Source organism: Leptosomus discolor, chromosome 1, assembly GCF_034619465.1.
Source record: "Leptosomus discolor isolate bLepDis1 chromosome 1, bLepDis1.hap2, whole genome shotgun sequence".
Taxonomy (NCBI): Eukaryota; Metazoa; Chordata; class Aves; order Leptosomiformes; family Leptosomidae; genus Leptosomus; species Leptosomus discolor.
The window spans coordinates 138,959,543-138,980,520 of NC_141391.1; the positions used below are offsets into that span (position 1 = coordinate 138,959,543).

Genomic DNA, 20,978 nt, shown 5'->3' on the forward strand with positions numbered 1-20,978 from the left:
TAATAATACTGCTATGGGTTGGTCATATTTAGTCAGAGTATGACTCTGTGCTTTTTTAAAAATACTTGATACACACAGATAAATCCTTTATGGCAGCAGATAGCTAAAGTAATTGGTACCCAATACAGGCACATTTCCAAAAGCAGAGCTGCACAAAAAGCCCACTTAGGGGACAGGGGGTGGTGAAAGTTTGGTCACTTGCCAAGAAGAGGTAGAAAGGTAAGGCAGCGGAGGCTGAAGGACTAAGGACAACAGTTGGAACAAGCCCTGGAGAAATCGAGAGAGAGAAATTGCTTCCCCTTGTCTTACTGCTGATGGGAAAAGGGCCAGGGACTTCAGGCAAGAGGGGCTGTATCTTTCTGCTCCCCATGTGCTGTGTTCCAAGGAACAGGTCGTTGTATCACAGAAGCGCCTGCTCCACTGCTCAGGTTCAGCTCCATGTCCTCATGGAGGCAAGCTACTACACAGGTTAACTGCCCTGTGCTGAGGTGCTGAATGGGACCTTCCTAGTGTATCAAAGTACATTACCAGAGGCAAGTAGGGGAATGGTATTTAAAAAAAGCCCCGAAACCTTATTAAAAGGACTTCTCACACAGAGGTACTCAAAATCATCAGTTTACTTTTTCAGCCATTCCTTGTGTCTCAGGATTTATAATTGTTGGTCTTTCTCACACTCCCTGAAGACATGAGAAGCCAAATTGTATGTTCTCAGTCAGCCATAAAATATATTTGGCTCACAAAATACAGCTCCCGCTTGATCAGAAGTTTTGTTAACCAATTTACTACAGCATGTTCTCCATTTGTATGCATAAAACTTTATACAGGAACATTTATTTATCTCATGCTTGCCAATATAATGCTGCATTTTTAACCACCATTCTGCTATTGTGTCTTTCCAAAACACCCTGCCCCTCCCTTTTCAAGAAGAAAAATGGGTGGGGATGGGGGGAGAAAATTGAGTCTGTGTTTATTTAGCTCAGTGAGTGTTGCATACCACTGCTTCTTGGACTTAGGAACGATTTAGCACATAACCCAAGTGAAACAACCTACTCAAACTATGCATCAGATCCATCGGTTTCACTTAAGTTCAATGATCCTCTGCAGAGCTAACTTCTGGGAGGAGCATGAGGGAGCTTCAGGTTCAGCATTTAGAGCTAAGCTTACCCCAAAACAATGAAATAATTTTTAACTGGTTTTTCAGTCCTCTCACTGAAGAGAGGTGCAAGTGGTAGGCTTAGGGCTTTTGTGAGTGACCTACAACTTTCCAGAGTTCTTCAAGGCAGAGATTCGCTGGAATTTCTTCTCACAGTTGTGAAGGCTGCAATTATTGATTCAAGGACGGGAGTCGAACAGAGCCAGACTAGCCACAGACCAGATTTTGAGATGTAAATCTCTACGTGTTTGTGTGTTGTCTTCCTTTCTTAGGCTGCTCAGTGACCCTGGGGAAGTAAATTTATTTTCTCTTGTTCAGGTGTGTGGGTTGGGGAGGTTGGTTCTGGTTTCTTGGGCTGTTTTTTTTTTTTTTCCCGTTGTACTTGCCTGTTTACTATATCTGCTGTGAAAATAGAGCTGAACCCTGAGAACTGAATATTTTTACCTTGGATCATTTCAATATATATCTATTATGCTGAAACACCCAAGTGATTAAATCTCCATTTACAATTAGAACATGTACATGACTATGGGGGAAGGAAGGAGGGAGGGGCGACTTACAGGTGAAGCAAGGTGAAAAATGAGGCTGAGTTCCTCTCCTTTAAGACTGTTTTGTCTTCTAGCAGTAAACTAAAATCAGACTGGTTCCTAAATTAAATTGTTTCATGCTGAAAGGAGCCTCTTTGAGGAGAGAACTGCGTTTCGTGCTGTGCTGTTGAGAGCACTGGCCTGGACTGGAAAGATTTTGACGGGTGAATTTTGAGTGTGTGTTTGTGGTGTTTGCAGTGCTTTGGCATTGACAGATGATCCTTGCAGCCAAAGGTGAGGCTGGCTGACCCTCCCTGAGCAGTTTCCATGGCAACCTAGCATTTTTGAATAATCTTGGTTTATAGGAAATCTTTTCCTCCCTCCCCTTTCTCCCAGTGTTAGTTTCTCCGGGTTTTGTAGGGTTTTTTTAATCACACCTTAGAGGAGTTTTACCATTTCTTGTGAGAGCTAGGAATATAATGCCACCCCCCCCCCCCCATTTAGAAACACTTCTTCATAGTGTTTCAGGAAAGGGTGATAACCTGGAATAAAATTAGCTGGTTTTCTAGTAACTGATAATACTAGCTGGTTGTTAATATCTTAACTGTTTTGTTTTGTAAGAGGAATAGAAATTATGTCACTGAGATGTGGGCTTGTAGCAAGCTCTTAGCTCCCCCATTGCCTAGGTGAAAGCTTGTAAATCCCTGTCCCTCAAAGGAAAGAGAGGCAGAATAAGCAGCTTTCATGGCCACCTATTCCTCTGTCAGTAACATCTGGAGTCCTGTCTGAGCACCCAGGCACTTCTACCAGAGAGATTTTACCTGCTGTTGTTGTGTTCTTGGTAATTTATTGTCCTTTTCTGCAGGACATACTGGGATTTCTCTTCTTCAGTATTATAGGCACTGCTGTTCTGAGTTAGGCAGTGCTATGTTTAAATGACTGTTTGATAGTTGGTTTTATAAGAAAATTTAGTTTTGTCTTAAGAGTTTGTCATTGGAGTTCCAATCTTACTTGTGCTCAAATATATCCCTGTTCTCAGCTCCTGTCTTTGCCTGTAGTGAATTTTACTTATTTTCCATGTTTGCGAATACCAACAAGGTGTGGTTTATACTGAGAAAACCAATGGTGACTTGAGCTGAGCAAGGAGATGCGAGTTCCCTCATGAAGAAAAAGCACTGTTTCGGACTTTCATTTCAGCCTTGCTTTGGCCATTCCGTTCTCTTCCAGGGAAAGAGTCTTTATTTTGCCCATGGACACTCACATCCTATGTCCCTCATAAGCCAGGAGGAAGTAATCAGAAACTTGCACTTTCTTTTGCAATTTAGGGTTGCCCTGTGGGTAATTTGCTTTGTCGGGAATAGTCAGAATCCTGATTTGACTGCACAGCTCTAGATGGTAATTTAAGACCTTAATTCTTTCATGTCTTTTAAAGGAAAGAAAAATTATATGATTAGGTTCAGATGCATGTCCTTTGTCTCTGTAGTTTTAAGGTTGAGCTTGTCTAGATGAAAAAGTCTTGTTTGTATTACAGTATCAGGGGCTATCTGACAGTAGTGACTTTACAACTGGGGAAAGACATTTAGGAAAGAAATATTTTAGTCAAATGTGTGGTAATTCTATTGAGGATGTATTAATAATGTTGATTTCTCAGATATAGAGAGTGCATTATATACGTCCTAGGTCTAGCACTTCTTATGTATGAATTCCTGAGCACGTGTTTGTGTAGCTATACTAGCCTCAGCAACTACTGATGTTTTTAAAGTGCAGTAACTTACAAATGACCGAGGCCTGTATATCATTGAGAAGATTTAATTAATTGTAAAGGTTAGCAGGACCCTTAAAGCTATGCCATTGCATGTAGCTGCATGCTCGTTCTGTTTTCCCTTTTCTCCCCCTTCCCTTCACTTCAGCTAGCACATAGATTTAAATTATTTTAGGTTTTAATAGAGACTTTTTGAGGAAAGTATTAGTTCCAGGACTAATGTAATGCACCATCCGTGAGCTTGTAATCCCAGCTTTCAAAGTACTTAATAAAAGTAGGCTAAAGCTCTCAAAAATAAGAGGCTGGAGTGAAGCTTTTATGTCCATATTTAGACATCTTAAGTAAGGGACTTGATTTTAGAAAAATTGCTAACTCTCCTGAATACCCCATGACTTGAAGCACTGCTAAGAAGAATCTTGAGCTTGGTCCCCAATCTGGATAGTTTGGGAGGTTTTTGGTTTATGGTGGGGGGTTTTTTTGTTTGTTTTTTGGTTTTTTTTTAAATGAATTGTGAGTTGCTAAGATCACTTTGGATTGGAAGAACAGCACAGAGGGTAGGCAGAAGGCCCTGACTTTAGATATGGGACAGCCATATGCTTATTCTGCCTGCAAGTGTTTGCATGGGAACTTTGTGCACTGTGGTTTGAAGGCTATGAGCACACCCTCAGTGGTCTGTGCCCTCAAACCCAGCACTCTATTTGGGATGAACTTGTGTCTACAGTCATGCTTGCGTGGGGTGCAACAGAGATCAATAGTAGTTAGAGAGAAGACAGCAGTGTGGGCAGTAAACTCTGCTCCACGTCCCCTGTGTGTTCACCTAGGCCACTTCATCCTTGTATGTGCAGTCTGAGGTGTTTAGAGGAAAAACTGCCTCAGGTCCTCATGTATGTGCTGAGGTCCGAGCTCTGGTTGCAGCCTCCATGCACCTTTTGAAAGCGTTTGAGCCAGTTGAGGTTTGAGGTGTTTTGGATGTTTGTAGCTCATTCCAGTCACCCAGTAAGTCCCGATAAATTGAAAAGGAAAAAAACAAAGTTATGCTGGCATGCAACCTGCCTTGTCTTTTCCTGCCTTTTCGTTCTTCTTTTTTGAAATAGGATTCTGTACCCATTATATTCTCCATCATGCTTATCATGAGAGGCAGGGTTTTTCTTGGAGAGGCAGAGTGAAGATGTCTGGAGATCCTGCTGTCACATTTTAGCTTTTGCATCATAACTGATCTTTGGAATGGAAGTGAACAAAATCGATTGATTCTGTTATGCCTTGGCAACCTTGAGTACCTTGAGCAGTCTTCTGACTGAGTGGTGGTCAGTGCCTAGCCAGGTAAACTTTGTACAGCTGATGTTTGCCACAAAAGCAAATTGTTTGGTTTAGTTTTGAGACCACCTCTTTTCCTTGACTGCTGTCAAGGTGGTAATGGGATCGGTCCCTTGATGTGCCCACCTCTGGCATTTGCTATTTTTGCTATTGTCAGGACAAGCCTGAAGGCATTCAGAGTGATCTTTCCCTTAACCTACCTTGAGATGAGATGCTTCTCTGCTACTCGGTTTCTTTCCCCTGAACAGAATGACTGGTGATCTAACTAAGCAGCTGAGGTGTCAGTTTGCAAATGGGTGGGTAATAGCTCTAAAGTAAGCTTTAAACTTTTTATTGCTTGACTGGAGGGGTGCAGAGTGGTGTTTAATTGGGGGCTGGAATGTTAGCCAAGCCCTCAGATAAAGACCATGAAATTCTTAGCTCAGGGATCCAGAGTGCAACACTGGTTAGCTGAAAGCCAGTCATTGCCCAATGCTGAATGGAAGCTTAGACACAGTGGGTTATTTGACTGAACAGTGTTGCAACCTGAAAGCAGGATATTGAAGCTGTTGAAATGGGTACTCTTCAAGAAGAACTGAAAGGTCAATTGGTCAATTTTAAGGGTGAGCTTCAGCAAAGGCATGGTTATACTCAACCATCTTTCTGGGGACCTGGCATTGGTTCTTCAAAATGACTGTCAACTTTAGCTAGAGCACACAAATTATTTTTAAATTATGCCTTACACTTTTTCTGTATATGGTAGACTATATATAGCTTTCTAATGTTTTAGAAATCTGAGGTTAGTGCATTTTCTCAACATTAGTTTTACTAGATAATGCAAAAAAAAGATAGTATTGTTTGTGTTTTCAGTAGGACTTCCATAGTTTTGTCTAAAAGGTAAGTTGGTAAGAAAGAAAGTACTAGGGATTTGTTTCTTACTTGAACCTAAATTGTTGGGATTAGCTATGTATTATTTTACATGACCATAATGCATCTGAATGCTTGGATCTTGATGCTGAATTGTTTGACGTACTTAGTAGCAACGCATACAGCTGTACACATAGACTGCTGTGGCAAGATTAGTTACTTCTGTAATTATAAAAAAGATCTTATTAATATGCCTCTTTTCCATTTACTGTATCACATTCTTTATTTTATTTTGAGGGATACATAGACATGTAATTATAGGTTCTGCCTTCCTGATATTAATTAATACATAAGAATTGTTCACTAGAACAACAACTGAGTAGTGTGTACATGTGTTTCTGAACACGAGGTGTTTTAGGATAGAGGATCCCAAACCTGATCTTAATCCATTCTAGACTACCAATCAAGAACACTAGTAATAGTATTCTCAACTTCAGTTCTTGAAAGATGCTGTTTCTTGCAGCACTGTGAAAGTGTCTTAGATGTTTTTAGTGTGTTAAACTTGCTGTAAATGAAGCAATGGCTGCTTCAGCATCTCTCCAAAGTTTGGCATGCAGTGAGGTTTCATCTAGCAGAAACTGTTAGTGACTTTTTAAAAAAATACATTTGGCATCGGACACCAAAAATTCTTTTTTCATCAGCAACCTAGTTGATTTAGTTGTTGCTCTTTCAGTCTTCTAGCCCTTATTTATACCTCTGTAAGAACAAGCTCAAGACATGGACAGAATGTGGCTTGGTGATGGCTCTTTTTCACTGTGGTGTTGATGCATTTATCTTCCTAAACCTTCCCCACCTCCCTCCTTTCCCTCTTGCTCTTCTATCCTCACACCTACATCAGTCCCTGCCAAAACCTTTCCCCTCACTGTTTGAGGGGAGCCATCGCAACACACTTCCCCTGAATTTAGGATGCACACATTTTTCACCTTAGCTCAGGCTTCCCTGAGGCCTGAGCTGCTCTTACCATCCTGAGATTCCAAACTGATAAATCAATTTAATTTGAATGGGGTGTGGTCGTTGTTTATTCTTCCTTACATTGAAATGTAGTGACATAGAATAGAAAATGAAGTGAGAATGAATTAGACAATAAGTGTATGTGTCATTAATCAGATGCCCAGCATGTATAGCATTACATGGCTTGTGCTGCCCTGTGTGAGAACATCTTCTGCAGTGCAAGCTGATCTTAGTTATTGAGATTCTGACTTTTACCTAAAAAACAGCAAGGCTTTTGTATGCTTCAGCTCAAAATGACTTTATAAGACACACACTTATTATCTTCATGTCTTTGGTAAGCTTGTTCTCAACAACTATGGGAGAAGCTGATAGCCCTCCTGCTTCATGTGGTCACTGGACAGTTGTCAGTTCCCAGATCTGATTCCTCCAATAGGAGTTTCTCAAAGGAGATTTACTTGTGATGATGTGTTACAATTTTTTTTTTCTCCTTCTAAGTGAGTTGTGAAACATGCAGCTTGTTTATCATGATTGTCCCCTATACCAACAACAGCAAACAGTCAGTAAATTATTTATATAATTAATTTTTCATCTAAGAGGCCGCAGGCCATCTGTTGATTTGCATAAAATAGCAGCATAGTCACTGCATGTCTATTTCAGCACCTTTGGAGAGAATGATATGGATGGAAAACTTGTCCAACATAATACATTTTGCACAAGGAAATGACCACTGAATGTTCTCTATAAACACATCTGACTTATTCTGTGGAAGAATAACATCACATTTGAAGCGTTTCAGTGGAATTCTGTGATGGTGCCCATCGGTTTGATTAGGTCCTCTGAAATCAAGGTAGCTAGACTGGCTTATACCAAATGGTACAGAATCAGGTTCACTATTTACAGGCTTACTGCACAGTGTTTCTAAGATGGTTATGTTTTTGCCTTGTTCATGTAGGTGCCACTGAACTGCTGCTTCTAGCCCGCCGGACAGATTTGAGGCGAATTTCCTTAGACACACCAGATTTTACAGACATTGTTTTGCCTCTGGACGACATCCGTCATGCCATTGCCATTGATTTTGATCCTCTGGAAGGATACATCTATTGGACTGATGATGAAGTTAGGGCCATCCGCCGCTCATTCATCGATGGGTCAGGTAGTCAGTTTGTTGTCACAGCACAGATTGCACATCCTGATGGCATTGCTGTGGACTGGGTTGCCCGAAATCTGTATTGGACTGACACTGGCACAGACCGTATTGAAGTTACAAGGCTTAATGGGACCATGAGAAAAATCTTGATATCAGAAGACCTGGAAGAACCCAGAGCTATTGTGCTGGATCCCATGGTTGGGTGAGGAGCTGTTCGTGAGCATTTTTTTTTAATATTAGTCATGTAAAGAAGATACGTCTGTCTACCTGTATGCAGATAATGGGATGCAATGATAAACTTCTGAGCCTTCAAAATGAAAATACTGGGATTCTTTGAAAGTTAAGGCTGTGAGGCACAGAGACTACTACTCTATTTTGACCACCTGGGTAGTCATTTTATATGTCTTTATGTTTTATTCTCCTGTTTAAAAATATTTGGGGGGGCTGTGTGGATCTGTTTGTTTATTCTAGCGAATAGCATTGGTTGTGATATCTTGCTGAGCAGACTGATATAGGAGTTTTGTGTAAAGGGACAGTGTGTTTACATGTCAATGCTTTCTGAATGGTTTGGGCATCCTTACTTAGGTAAGGAAATATATTTGGCTTAGAAGTCTCGTTTTCTGTGTGCAATGTAGTTTTGCGGAACAGTAGTCCAGAAGAAGCTATGTGAATATTGAAAGTTTGCATTAATAAGAGTTGTTAAGATTTTGTTTCATTTGCAGGTACATGTACTGGACTGACTGGGGAGAAATCCCAAAGATCGAGAGGGCAGCATTAGATGGCTCAGACAGAATTGTGCTGGTGAATACCTCACTTGGCTGGCCAAATGGACTGGCATTGGATTATGCAGAAAGCAAAATATACTGGGGAGATGCCAAAACAGACAAAATAGAGGTTTGTAATTGCACCTGTATATTTAATTCCATGGAGTTATAGGATGAAGTTACTCTACTTTTCCAGGTGTTCAAATTCTGATGTAACCCAAAAGCGCAACAGGATAATGGTTGATTTATGCTTTAAGAAACAATTCAGTTTCTTTTCTGTCTTCAGGCAACTTACTTGTTATTCTTCTCTCATTTTACTGTGTGTAAAATGGAAATGATATTCATGTAGTAGATCCCTCTTTTTAAGAATGTATGATAAGTATTTGTTGAATAAGTAAATTCGTAGGTCATCAGGGAAAAAAAGGTTTTTACTGGGAGTAATGGTTGTAGGTTAAAAAAAATTATCTTTCATTCTTTGTGCTGCCCAGGTTAGATGCTAGTAGAACATATTTTAAAGAAATAAATCTCATTTCACATATAATTATTTGTACTCTCACAAATCCTCTATATTTTGCATCTCCCTTGTTTTATTAGGGTTGTAGCTAGGGGATAGGTTTTCCTTCCTTTCTTGTATGTTTTGCTGAATCATTTAATCGGAAAAAAAAAAAAAAAGCTGTTTTTCTTCTCCCCAGCGTTGAAAATCTTGTGTTTCTTTTGTTATGTAACATTTATGGAGCCAATTTTACATTTATTATTTCTTTGTCAGTCTTTGAGAAAACAGTATTGTTTAGTGTTTGTTCAATTTGCTATCAAAAGGCAGAAGTTTATCTGGAAACAGGAGACTTGGCTACTACCTGGTGCATACCAGCACCATCTATCTTCGCTGTAACCTGGTAGACTTACCTTTCTTTTGATGAATTATAGCTTTCCTTAAGTGATTCCTTACCATCGCAAATAATTTTCAGCGTTTATCATCTTAGGCGCAGTATCTTCTCTAGCCTTATGAGATTTATTTATTTACAACTTCAAATAAGTAAACGTGCAGCCATAGTCTTGTGCTGGAAGGTCACATAACTGTTTGTTCTCCTTCAGAGTCAAAGTAACTCCAGTCCTGCAAGGTGAGTTGCTTTGAAGCACTCCTTGGGAGAGCCTCAGGGAGCAGTAGTATTTTCATCCTGAAAACAAGAGTTTTAGTCTATAATTCACCTGACATTATGCCAGCTCTGAGAAAAGAGGGGAAAAAAATTCTTAGCTATGCTTAGAGATTTATTTATGACAGACTGGGCACTTCAGACCTGATACTGTCTTGGACTTGAATGTGTTTTTGCAAAAGGAAAGTTAGGCGTTCTCCACTCTTGTGCTTGCCAAAACATTGAGATTTTTCATGCTCTTCAGTCTTACTCAGACCATGGTTCCGTATTCGTTAATAATGATTCTGTTCATTGCTGAATGAGTTTGTGGTAGAAATTTTCATCTAGATCAGGCATGAGCTCACTGTTGCAATTCTGTCAAACTGGCTAGCACACATGATATATGTTTATGCCAACATTACAATGTCTGTGGCAGGACGGAAGATATCTGATCTGGCACAAAATCTTCTGGGACAATTTCCATTTCATTGTTTTTAAACCAATGTGAGCCAGCAGAAGGAGTTTGTTCCAGGTTGTCATGTAACATCTATGCAGGGCATTGGAGAAGATTTATCATCTTAAGACTTCAGAATTGCTAGTTATTTTTTCCTATGAGGCTCCAAGTGTTAGAGTTATGGTTTTACTGCTGCTGCTTTTTATAAAAAGTTAACATTTGTTAACTCTTACCAATGTGCAGAAAATCTTGAAAAAGCCTGCGTAAAACCTTTAAAGCGACAGAGAAGAAGTTCTCCCACAGTTTTTCTTTGGTGTTTTTGGATTTCAGGGCTTTTTGAGGATTTGGGTTGGATTGGTTTTTTATTGCAGAAGGTGTTAATTTAGGGGTATGACACAGAGATCTATAAAATCGAGAAAACTGTGTATAAGGTGACCAGGACTTCCCCCCACACACCTTTTTTGATAGAAGAAATTTGCGTTCATAAATAATACTGACAAGTGATGGGTGCAGAACAAACAAAAGCAGATGGTTTCTTGAACAGCATGTGCTAAGTTGTGGAAATGGTTGTGGATGTTAAAAGCTTACATGTGTTACTGGGAAGACTAGGTAAGTCTGTGGAAGAGAATTCCATTGCAGTTTACTAGAAAATAAAATTGCCTTCTGAACTGTAAATTGCTGTAGAATGAAAGAGTCTTCTTGAGAAGTTTCAGTATTTGCTTTATTATGCTGTCCTGTAAGTGGAAGTTTTGATTATTCTCTGAGACAGGATACTGGGATGTGTGGACCTTTGGACTGAATGCATTCAGCATCTCTGTTTTCCCATGTTGAGGCTATTCTATTCCTTGAAGGTTTGGGGAGTCTTTATTCTGTTAGTTTGTTGCATTAGCTTATAATTGTGATATTGCTGCTTGCAAACTGCACTTCAGAGGGCAGAAATGGGTTGAAAGTCAGTGACCTCTGATAGGGATAGATCAGAGTGCAAGTTCAGTACAGCTTCTGTAATTAATAAAGCAAATATAGAGCATTAAGAAAGGCTCTATAGGATGAAGAGGGGGTGTCCATCCAAGAGAATGGTTCCGTCTGAAGTAGATTCCCACCCCACCCCCCCTCTCACCCCCAATGTGCTAAGTAATGCAAATGTAGTGGTGAGTTTTTCTTTACTGGTGAATCTTAGTGAATTTTCTCCAGGATCTTATGTGGCCTCTGTAACCTTTTATGCGAGATCGACTTTGGTATGGTAGACTACAGAAATCTCAGGCTGCAATGACACTATCTAAATCCATGATAGCTAAAATACTACTAACATTTCAAGTCTTCCCATTTACTCCCACTGCCTTTCTCTCCTATGGCAACCATGAATCCTGAGGAGATTTGTAACACTTTCCCTGCCCTTCCCATCCGTTTTTTTCGTATCAGTTTAGTAGAAGATGCTTTGACCTTCAGTAAATATTTTAAACTTACGTTTGGAGAATGGACACTGGAGGAGGTGCAACAAAACATATTTGTGACAGGACCAAAAGATTGAACATGAAGACATCAGTATATACGCCTGGTCGCTGCTTTGCTTGTACATGTTTGTATATATTTGGGAGGGGGAGTAGAAGCAGGAGAAACGTGTTTGTGTACCTGCACTGTATTGTCTTTAAGTAGTTTTTCACATAAGATTTTACATACATTGTGCTTTTCTCTTTTTTTCTTTTTTCTTTTTTTTAGTATGTGGAATTCCTCAGAACCATTATTTAATTGCACACTAGCAAAATGAATGTTTCTTGCAAGCTATGCTTCTGGTTTGTTTGTGCTACATATGAGCTTTTATTATTTATTTTTTACACACTGATTCATGCTATGCTGTTCTGAAGCCCCCAGACGATAATAAAGCATCAGCAGGGGTTAATGGAGACTGGTAGGGGGTACAGCAGGGAGCTTTTGTTCCCATTTTATCTGGCAGCCTGCAGCAGGCAGAAGCAGGCTGTGGCTCAACAGCTTCGTCATTTATCTCGGTCAGGTTTCACTGCTGATAAACTTCTATTGAAATGGATGGCTGCTATTGTGCTTACCAGTAGGGAAGATTTCTCATTGACTTGCTACAGGTTTAAAGCATTTTCCTGCCGTGCTATGAGGTTAAAAATGTATGATCTGCTCTGTTGAATTGGTCTTATGTTTTCCTGCTCAAGTGAATATTTGTCTTCTGGGCACGTACACTACCTGTTTTAAGGCATGGGTTGGATTTTAAATGGTCAGCAAAGCTCGTATTGATAAAGCAATTATAAATGGCTATGTGCATGTGTGGCTGTATGCGTTAAGAGGAAATAATGATGATATGGCTGATTTCTCACAATTTTTCAGTCTTTGCTTCATTTTCCTTTCTTCATCTTCTTTCCTATTCTCCATTCTCAGAGCCAGAGATGACACCCACTTACACCTACTAGTGGTGAGTTTAAAGAAAGGACTCTCTGCCTCCTATACAAATCCAACCATTATCTAGTGATTTTTGAGTGCAGCTCTAACTTGAAGTGTCTCTGCATTCCCAAATCTATTAGCTGTGCCTGGCATTACTGTCTCTAATCCTCATGATTAATATGGAAAGTCTTCTACCCTGCTGTTTTTCAGCATAAGTACACACAAGTCTTCAGAACCCAGACTTGTTGGACAACAGAAAGTGGATGCTGCTAAGACTTTTTTGAGAACAAAAATCTTGAACAGAGAGGACCTTTTTTGTCTTTGACCCAGGAGCTAATAGCTTGGCATCTAGAGAATGCTGTAATTCATATTCTAATCCTGAAATTGCAGGGCTACATTTTCCTCCGATGACAGCTCCCTCAATTTTACCGCCACCCTAATAAGGAAATTTTGTTTTCTAAGCATTCACCATTTATTTTCTGACTGAGAAATTTTGTCTCATAGCATTAGTCTTTGTATTGTGAAATGCTGATGACTTGGAAGCCTGATTACTGATCCTACCCCATCCACTCTGCTTTGAAGCAGAGGCTTGAAAATTGAGAAGCAGAAACCATTAGATTCCTAGCTGTTGAACACAGCTGCTTTTGTGTACTTGCATTAGCTTTTGCGGATATGAGAATTAAGGTAGTTGAAACAAATACTTGAAGTTGCTTTGCTGTTTAATTTTGGCTACAATTCCTTGTCCACCTGATCTGGATAGTTGCGGCATTTGGGAACTTCATTCAGCAAACAACAGCAAGTATGTGCTGCAGAGGGTAGGGGCAGATCCCTCTATTCCATCCCAGTTTCAGAAATGTAAAGCCTTCTTTTTCAGGGAATTCCCTGCTATTTCTTAACACCTGCTAGGCCTGCATTAAGGAAAATCAGAGATTTTTTTTGAAATTAGAGTAAGGGCTTATTTAAAACAAACAAAAACCCCCAACAATTAGTTTATATTTTGTATAATTTCCATTTGGGAGGTTTCTTTTGCACTTCTGAATGAATTTAGGGAAGAATTAAATTTCATGATGCAGACCAAGATAGGAAAACTGTGTTGCAATGCAAACAAATGACAGCCACAGACCACGTATTAGTAAGGTCTCCTGACTGTTGAAGAGCCCGACACAAGAATTTGAGCAGCCTCTTATCTGTGGACCCCAAATGCAGAGCCAGGACCTTTGGCATTGTAAGCTTGTTATTATTTAAAAAAAAAAAAAAAAAAATCCTTTTTTGTTTTGGCTTCTGAGCAAGGTGCTACAGAACTGTCACTTAGGCATGTACCTTTTGCAGCTGTTCAAAGTGTTTTAATTGAAAAGTTAAAAAAGAAGAAACGTATTTAAAACATCCATGCTGGTTTCAATTCAGGAACATTAAAAAGTCAACTTTTTGTTGCTTTTGGTAAATTGAGAATATCTAAATAAAAATGAAATGTGAAAAGTTTGATTATTGAGACACTCATTACAAACCACTTGTGTTGATGAGCTTTTGGAGAAGTCCTGAAGGATCTGTTATCAACAGACTGTCATGCTTAATGGAACAGGTAGAAATTCCCAGCACCTTGCAACAGAAAGGATACCAAGGGAAGGTTTTGGTAGATACAGCCAGAACTCTTGTACAAGAGTAACCTGGCTGTGATCTGGGTACCAAGCACGGTAATTTTCTAAGAAGTTAAATTACTGCCCTGAAACTTATGTGGTATTACAGAAGTCTTCAACATTCAGTTTTAAATGGATCTTGTGTCATAGATCTGTGTTTCCCCCTGAAATCTGTGAGTGGTTTTCATCTAATGAGATGTAGATACCTTCAGCTCAGTAAGTTGCCTTATGTTGCCTTTATAGAAAATGTTAGAAATCAGTGCTTCTGCAGTGTGCCTTGCTTTACCCTAAAGTAAAAGTTTAGAATAGGTTGGATGGGTCCTACTCTAAAAGCGCCTATTCTTTTCTGTTAACTCTAAGGAGATCCTGGAGTGGCCATGTCAGGGGCAGATGCCCGCACTCAAGACACGTTCAAGCAGACAGTTACACTGGCTTCTATAACCTTTTTGCGTGTTATCGTTAATAGTAAAAGTTTACCTTTCTCAGACTTGGTTTTTGCTTGCATCTGTGCAGCTTGACTTGAGACTTCCCACGTTGGAAATTCAGAGATGTTTCTTACAAGCTAACAATGAGCGGTCTCGTTTTGCTAATGACAGCTCTGTGAACCTCATGGCTCCCAATGGCCCAGTATAGAGCTGATTGAAGTACAACGTTTGGATCCCACTAATGTGTCATAGGTGCTTCCTAGATTTTTCCCATTGGAGTTAGGAAATTGTATTTTAGTTTACACTTTGTCTCATCTAGAAAGTAACAAGCCTCTACTGGCAGTCAGTATTGGATACCTAAGGGAAAACAGAAAAATGCCTCAAACTGAAATAACTAGAGCCATCATCTGGCCTCACAGAGCCTGGCATACTTGATATTTGGAGGCAAGCTGGGGAGTGGTGTGAAGAGATACTGAACCATCTTCAGCATTTCTGATTCAGATGAGTGCTGTTTGTCAGTCTGCTATTATCCCTTACTTTCCAATATTCTGGCTTTTTTTATTTTCTTCTCCCAAGCTTAGCTAGCTGCATTACCGTACAATAAAGATTGTACTGATCTCAGACCTGGAATTCTTCAGAAGCACTCACGTGACCTTGTGATCCCTCTCAGTAACTATTCAGCATTCTTCAGATAGGCTTTTTATTTCACTCTGAGACTTTGTAGTCCTACCTAATTTTTTTTCTGATACCATTTATGATGTAACTTTGCAAAGGTCTGTGAGAAAAGGATTATAACAAAGCTAATACCTTTTATTAGGCAGGTAAATACATATCGTGGAAAAACAAGCTTTTGAACATGCAGCGTCCCTTGAAGTGATTTAGTGAAGGGAACAGTTGAATCAACTTAATAGCTTACTGCCACCAAAAGTGGAAAGTATCCCAGAGCCCTCCCCAAGCTTTGCACTGGCTGAGTCAGTCATTGGACTGTTCCCTGAACCATTTGGACTTGCCAAAACAGCAGAAAACTTTCCATGTTTTTTCCCTCTACAAAAAAATCAATTATGGTTGTTTATGGAGGAGTCTGGAAAGCACCAAGTTGGGTAGAGAACAAATTAAAAAGGAGTAGTTCTGGGGCAAGGTACTGGAAGTACGTACCTTGGGAAGGAATAGGAGAGAACAGAGGGTTTTGCCCATGTGCAAGAGCATTAGAGTTGCTGAACTTAATCTTGTAAAACTGGCCCTAAACCACTGTGAAGGGTTCAGGTTGGTCTTCGCTAGTCATCTTTGCTTCCCGCAAAGCATGTGTACGGTTGCTCATAAGACTTAGTTGACAAATGGTAAGTTGCAAAATCACAGTAGTTAACTTCGTTTGTACCCTATGCCCAGGTAACAGAACAACCTCTGACTGTTGCCACTCCACCTTATGCATTAATGTACCAAAATTAATTTCCATAGCCACCTGCTTTACCACTAAATCTTCTCAGAGGAGCCTCTCTTTTTTTCTGTGAAAACCTCTCATCTCATCCTGTTCATCATTTCAGCTCAATTTTTTGTCTTAGCCTGTTCTTTATAAATGGAGGGGGTTTTGTATTGCATGAGATTGCCTAGGAGATGTCATATTTGATTGTCACAATGGTTATAAACTCCTTTCCCTGCCTGCTTGTCACTTCACCCGACTTGAGCCATTCCACTGAAAACCCAACCAATTGTTTCTAAAATTAAATTTTATTGCTGATAAAATAATTCTGCTGTTGGCATTGATTGATCAGCAAGCTAGGAAAGTTGTCCTATTGTGAAAGAAATGGGCTTATAACAGTGTCTGTAGCATGACAGAAAGAGCTATTTATGAAGTTGATCTCTATTCTGTTTTCACATATTTATCCTCACTGCAGTCCTATTAGGAATATTGTCCATGGTTAGGAAAAATATATTTTGAATTCTTTGGAAAATGATTAGAGCTCAAAAGGAAATTGAGGGTGCTGGGGAACTGTTAAAGTAGAAATTGGTAATGGCTATTATAAAACAATTAACAGTAAGAAATTGTGGAGTTGGCTGGAGGCATTTGGTTTCTGAAGCAAATATAAAGGGTTCCAGGTATCCCTTCTGCTGATTTCTCAGGATTTCACTGCAATGAAGAGATGGCTTCCCATTTCATATCTAAACCATTTCTTAACACTTTGGAATTGAGGGAAAATGCTGTTAACAGTGAGTTAACAACACTGACAGAATAAATTCCTCAAGCTGAGTTTAAAGTTTCAATTGCTCAGTCAAAGAGAGTATAGTTGGTAAGGCCAGGTTTTTTGGAGGGGAAGGCTAACAAAACTGAAAATTCAGACAAGATGTCCCTTTTTTCTTCTCTTAAAGCTGCTGTCTTATAGTAGATACATGTGTTAATTGTATGATATTGCTGCAGTAAATAATAGTAAAATCATTCTGGTCTAATCTGTTTATGTTGCTTAAAGCAGCAAGTTGAAAAGACAGAGTTCTCAAACCCAGTCTGAAAAAATGCTACTGTAATGTCCAGAAGGTTTTCTAGCTATCTTCTAGAGTTATTTTTGAGACATGCTGCCTGTTTTCTTTTTTTCCTTAGCCAAATAAATTTAATGAATTAGTGTTGGTTTTCACTTTTCTGATATAGTAAGATTCATGTACATTTAGGTGGAATGTGAAGAATCATATCCTTGATTAGCAGTGTCACAAACTGAGTCAATGTGTTGCATCAAACAAACAGCACTTGTAAGTATTTATCATTGGATAATCAAGGCTGAAGTAACTAAGCTTAAACCTTGAATATACCTAAACTATTTCAGATATAATGCAGGCCTCGTTCAAGATGTTTATCCATGGTATGTTGAAATATCTGGGATATGTGTATTGAATTTGATATTTCACAGCTGTCTTACAGTAATACTTCTTTGCAATCACCTTATGCAGATCAGCGTTAATTATCAAAGTAATGAGAAATTTACCTTTTCACCTCATTGTTTTTTAGTTGTATCTATTCCTAGAACGTGTTAGCGTGACCCATGTTGAAACTGTGAAGGAGGTAATGCTTTCTGATGTTTTCCTGTTGTCTTCCAAACTATTGCAAAAAACTCAACTTGTTGTTAGAATGACTCTAAAGTTTAAGGTCTCCTCAGGAAGAGTTTACCTTTTTTTTTCAGTGACATTTCCTTTGTATAAGTCTGTGCCCAATGGCTGGGTTTTTTTCATGCTGTAAGTTAACCGTAACTCTGTATCTGAGAGTATATTTCAACATGTGCCAAGTAAACAACAAGCTAGTGTGTTCTGCATTTGTGGGACATGTGACATGCAAAGCATTGCAACTGAGTCAGAATGCTGTCTTATTCCTTATGCTTTCAGAAGGAAGGTAAATGCTACAATTGCATCCTTCCTGTGAGTCTGTGGGGAGAGATGACTTCCAGCTGTGGTCCTCACTAGAAATTTTGTAGAGCTGGCACAGTGATGGCAGTAGTACTTGAGCAAGGCAATAGAGGGCCTGTATATTATAAGTGGGGTCTCTTGGCCTCTCTGAGGTTCAGTAAGATGATGCTGGTAAAGGTACTGAAGTTGAGGAACCAATAGATGGCTGAGCTCTCTTGTCATTTGTCCAAAAATTGGCTGTCAATTTTAAAAATCAGAGCTTAGATTCAAGTTATTCTTACTTTGTTATGTTTGTATCTGAAATTAGAGCAGTTTATGGATTTTACCAGAGAAAGTTGTTAGGTTTGGGTTTTTTGTTTTTGTTTTACTGATGTTAGGGTCTGTGAAATAAAGCAGGTTCTGGCAACGTCTTGTAGTGTAGCTTGGGGCTTTCAGTCCATCACAGAGGCCTATTCCATTCTTGTAAGTAATCTTTAACTTTGTGAAGATACAGAGTTACCAGCTGCTGTTTATAAATTTTCATTCATTATTCACTTCCTCTGTTCCAGTCATCCTGAGAGAGAGCGTAGCATGCATGACACTTACCTGCTCCCTGATTATTTATAACTACATCCAAAAGAGGAGGCTGAAAAGAAGACCAAGGAAACTACAGGCTGATTAGTCTTACCTCAGTCCCTGGAAAGAGTTCTCCTAGAAACTTGCAAGCCAAATGAAGCAGGTGATTGGGAAAAGCCAACACGGATTTGCCAAGGGCAAATCAAGCCAGACTAACCCGATCACCTCCACAACAAAATAACATTTTCTATTGACATGGGGAGACTAGTGGATGTTGTTTACCTGGAGTTCAGCAAAGCATTTAACACTGTTTCCCATAGCCTCCTCCTAGATAAACTGTCAAGATACAGACTGGATGGGTGGTCTCTGAGATGGGTAGAGAATTGGCTCACAGGCTGCACTCAGAGGGTGGTGATCAGTGCTTTTTACTCAAGCTGGCAGCCTGTCACAAGTGGGGTCCCCCAGGGATCAGCACAGGGCCCCATGCTATTCAATGTCTTCATAAATGATCTGCATGATGGGATTGAAAGCACCCTCACCAAGTTTGCTGATGACAGTAAACTGGGTGATGAGGTGGACATGTCAGAAGGGAGAGCCATCTTCCAGAGAGACCTGAACAGGCTGGAAGAGCGGGCTAGCAAGAACTATGTGAAGTGTAACAAAGAGAAGTGCAAGGTCCTGCACATGGGATGATGTAATCCAGGAGCCCAGTAGAGGCTAGGATCTGTGTGGCTGGGGAGAAAAGAGACCTGGTGGACAACAAGCTGAACATGAGTCCAATATGCTGCTGCAGCAACAAAGGCAGATCAGATCCTGGGCTGTATCTGCAGGGGCATTGCTAGCGGAGATAGAGACGTGATCATCCCAGTCTACTCAGCACTTGTGAAGCCGCACCTAGAGTACTGTGTCCAGCTCTGGTCCCCATACTTAAAAAAGATGCAGACAGGCTGGGGAGGGCTCAAACGAGGGCCATGAAGATGATCAAAGGGCTGGAGAACCTGCCCTATGAGGAAAGACTTGAAGGATTTAGGTCTTTTCTCCCTGGAGAAGAGAAGGCTCAGGGGTGACCTCATCACAATTTTCCAGTACTTAAAGGGCAGCTACAAGGAGGATGGAGGCTCTCTCTTCACAAGGAGCCACATGGAGACAACAGGGGCAACAGGTACAAGCTGCACTGGGAGAGATTTAATCTCAATGTACGAAATAAATGTTCTACAGTGAGAGCAATCATTTACTGTAATAACTTCCCGAGGGATGTGGCGGAGTCCCCACCACTGGAAGTTTTCAAGATGTGACTGGACAAGACGCTAGATAATCTCATCTAGGCTCCCTTTCCTACAAAAGGTTGGACCAGATGATCTTTTGAGGTCCCTTCCAACCTAGACATGATTCTGTGATTCTACATGGAAAATTAAACTGTAGGCATGAGTTAAGATGAAAGGTAACAGTTTGCACACTGTCACCCTGCTTATAGCACTAGGTTAATTACAAGTAAATCATATCAGATTTGTCTGACAGTCTCACAGATTTACATTGGAAAGTGTGTTCTTTCCAGAGCCTGCCTGCTATCTTCTCCTCCAAGAGTAGTCAGTACTGAGGCTGGCTGGCACCTTGTAGAACTGGGCTCTTATGTTTGATACTGATCTAAGTATGGCCTGATAGGGACAGACAGTTTATGTTATTATCATCTCCTCAGTGCTGTGGACATAAGATAGTGTACATCTGCCTAGTCTCTACTGCCACTGGCTTTTGTCCACTAGACTTGAGTGGACTGCTAGTTTAACCAGAGCTGAACGTTATTTTCATGAATGGGATAGGTATAATGATTGAGCTCTGGACTTAAACCAGTCAAAGGACAACTGTACATTCAAATCCCAGATTAGCAAAAAGGTAAATTCACTGCATTAGCCTATTTATCAGTTATTACTGGAATTCAAGAGTGAATTGAATCCAGGGTATTTGACAGCAAGAAAGATCCTTAAAATATATCACCGTGCAATCCAGTCTGAAACAACTTTGAAGCGTTTCTTCTATTTTAGTTGTTCCTGTTGACCATTAAGTAGAGCATCTTAAAATGCGACCACATTTTCAGCATTAATTAATTTAGTTTGAATAAGCTGTATTTTCATGAGGCCATGGGTTTGCATTCATTATTGCTGTAGGAGAAGCAAAGCCCTTATCCCACAGGCAGGATATCTGGTATTTTTTTCTGAGGTAATTTAATTTTTGAACTTTTTTTTTTTATGGAACTGCTTGCTTTTTCAGTAAAGGTAGTGTTTGTGGTTGTACCACATCTGTTTCCTGTTGTAGTCTGTATTCTCACTGTGGTTTGCAGTATTCCGAATGGCCTCAGAATGTGAAACCCACACCACATTGTGGTTAAAAGCAGCACAAACCTCTGGAGACACTGCCTCAGAGCAGCAGAAGGTGGATTTCTTGTATGGGGGATTCTGTGGGGGTAGGCTTCAC

At 40.0% G+C, this 20,978-nt stretch overlaps 1 protein-coding gene across 6 annotated transcripts in view; it reads left to right on the forward strand.

Annotated features, from left to right (window-relative positions):
• The window catches only part of LRP6 (LDL receptor related protein 6), a 72,157-nt gene that overhangs the window by 16,296 nt on the left and 34,883 nt on the right, over positions 1-20,978 (forward strand). For all 6 annotated transcript variants that reach the window (XM_009950856.2, XM_086466002.1, XM_086466006.1 and 3 more), the window contains exons 4-5: positions 7,566-7,962; positions 8,483-8,654. In XM_009950856.2, coding sequence (XP_009949158.1) covers positions 7,566-7,962; positions 8,483-8,654 — 569 coding nt within the window. The remainder of the gene's footprint in view (positions 1-7,565; positions 7,963-8,482; positions 8,655-20,978) is intronic.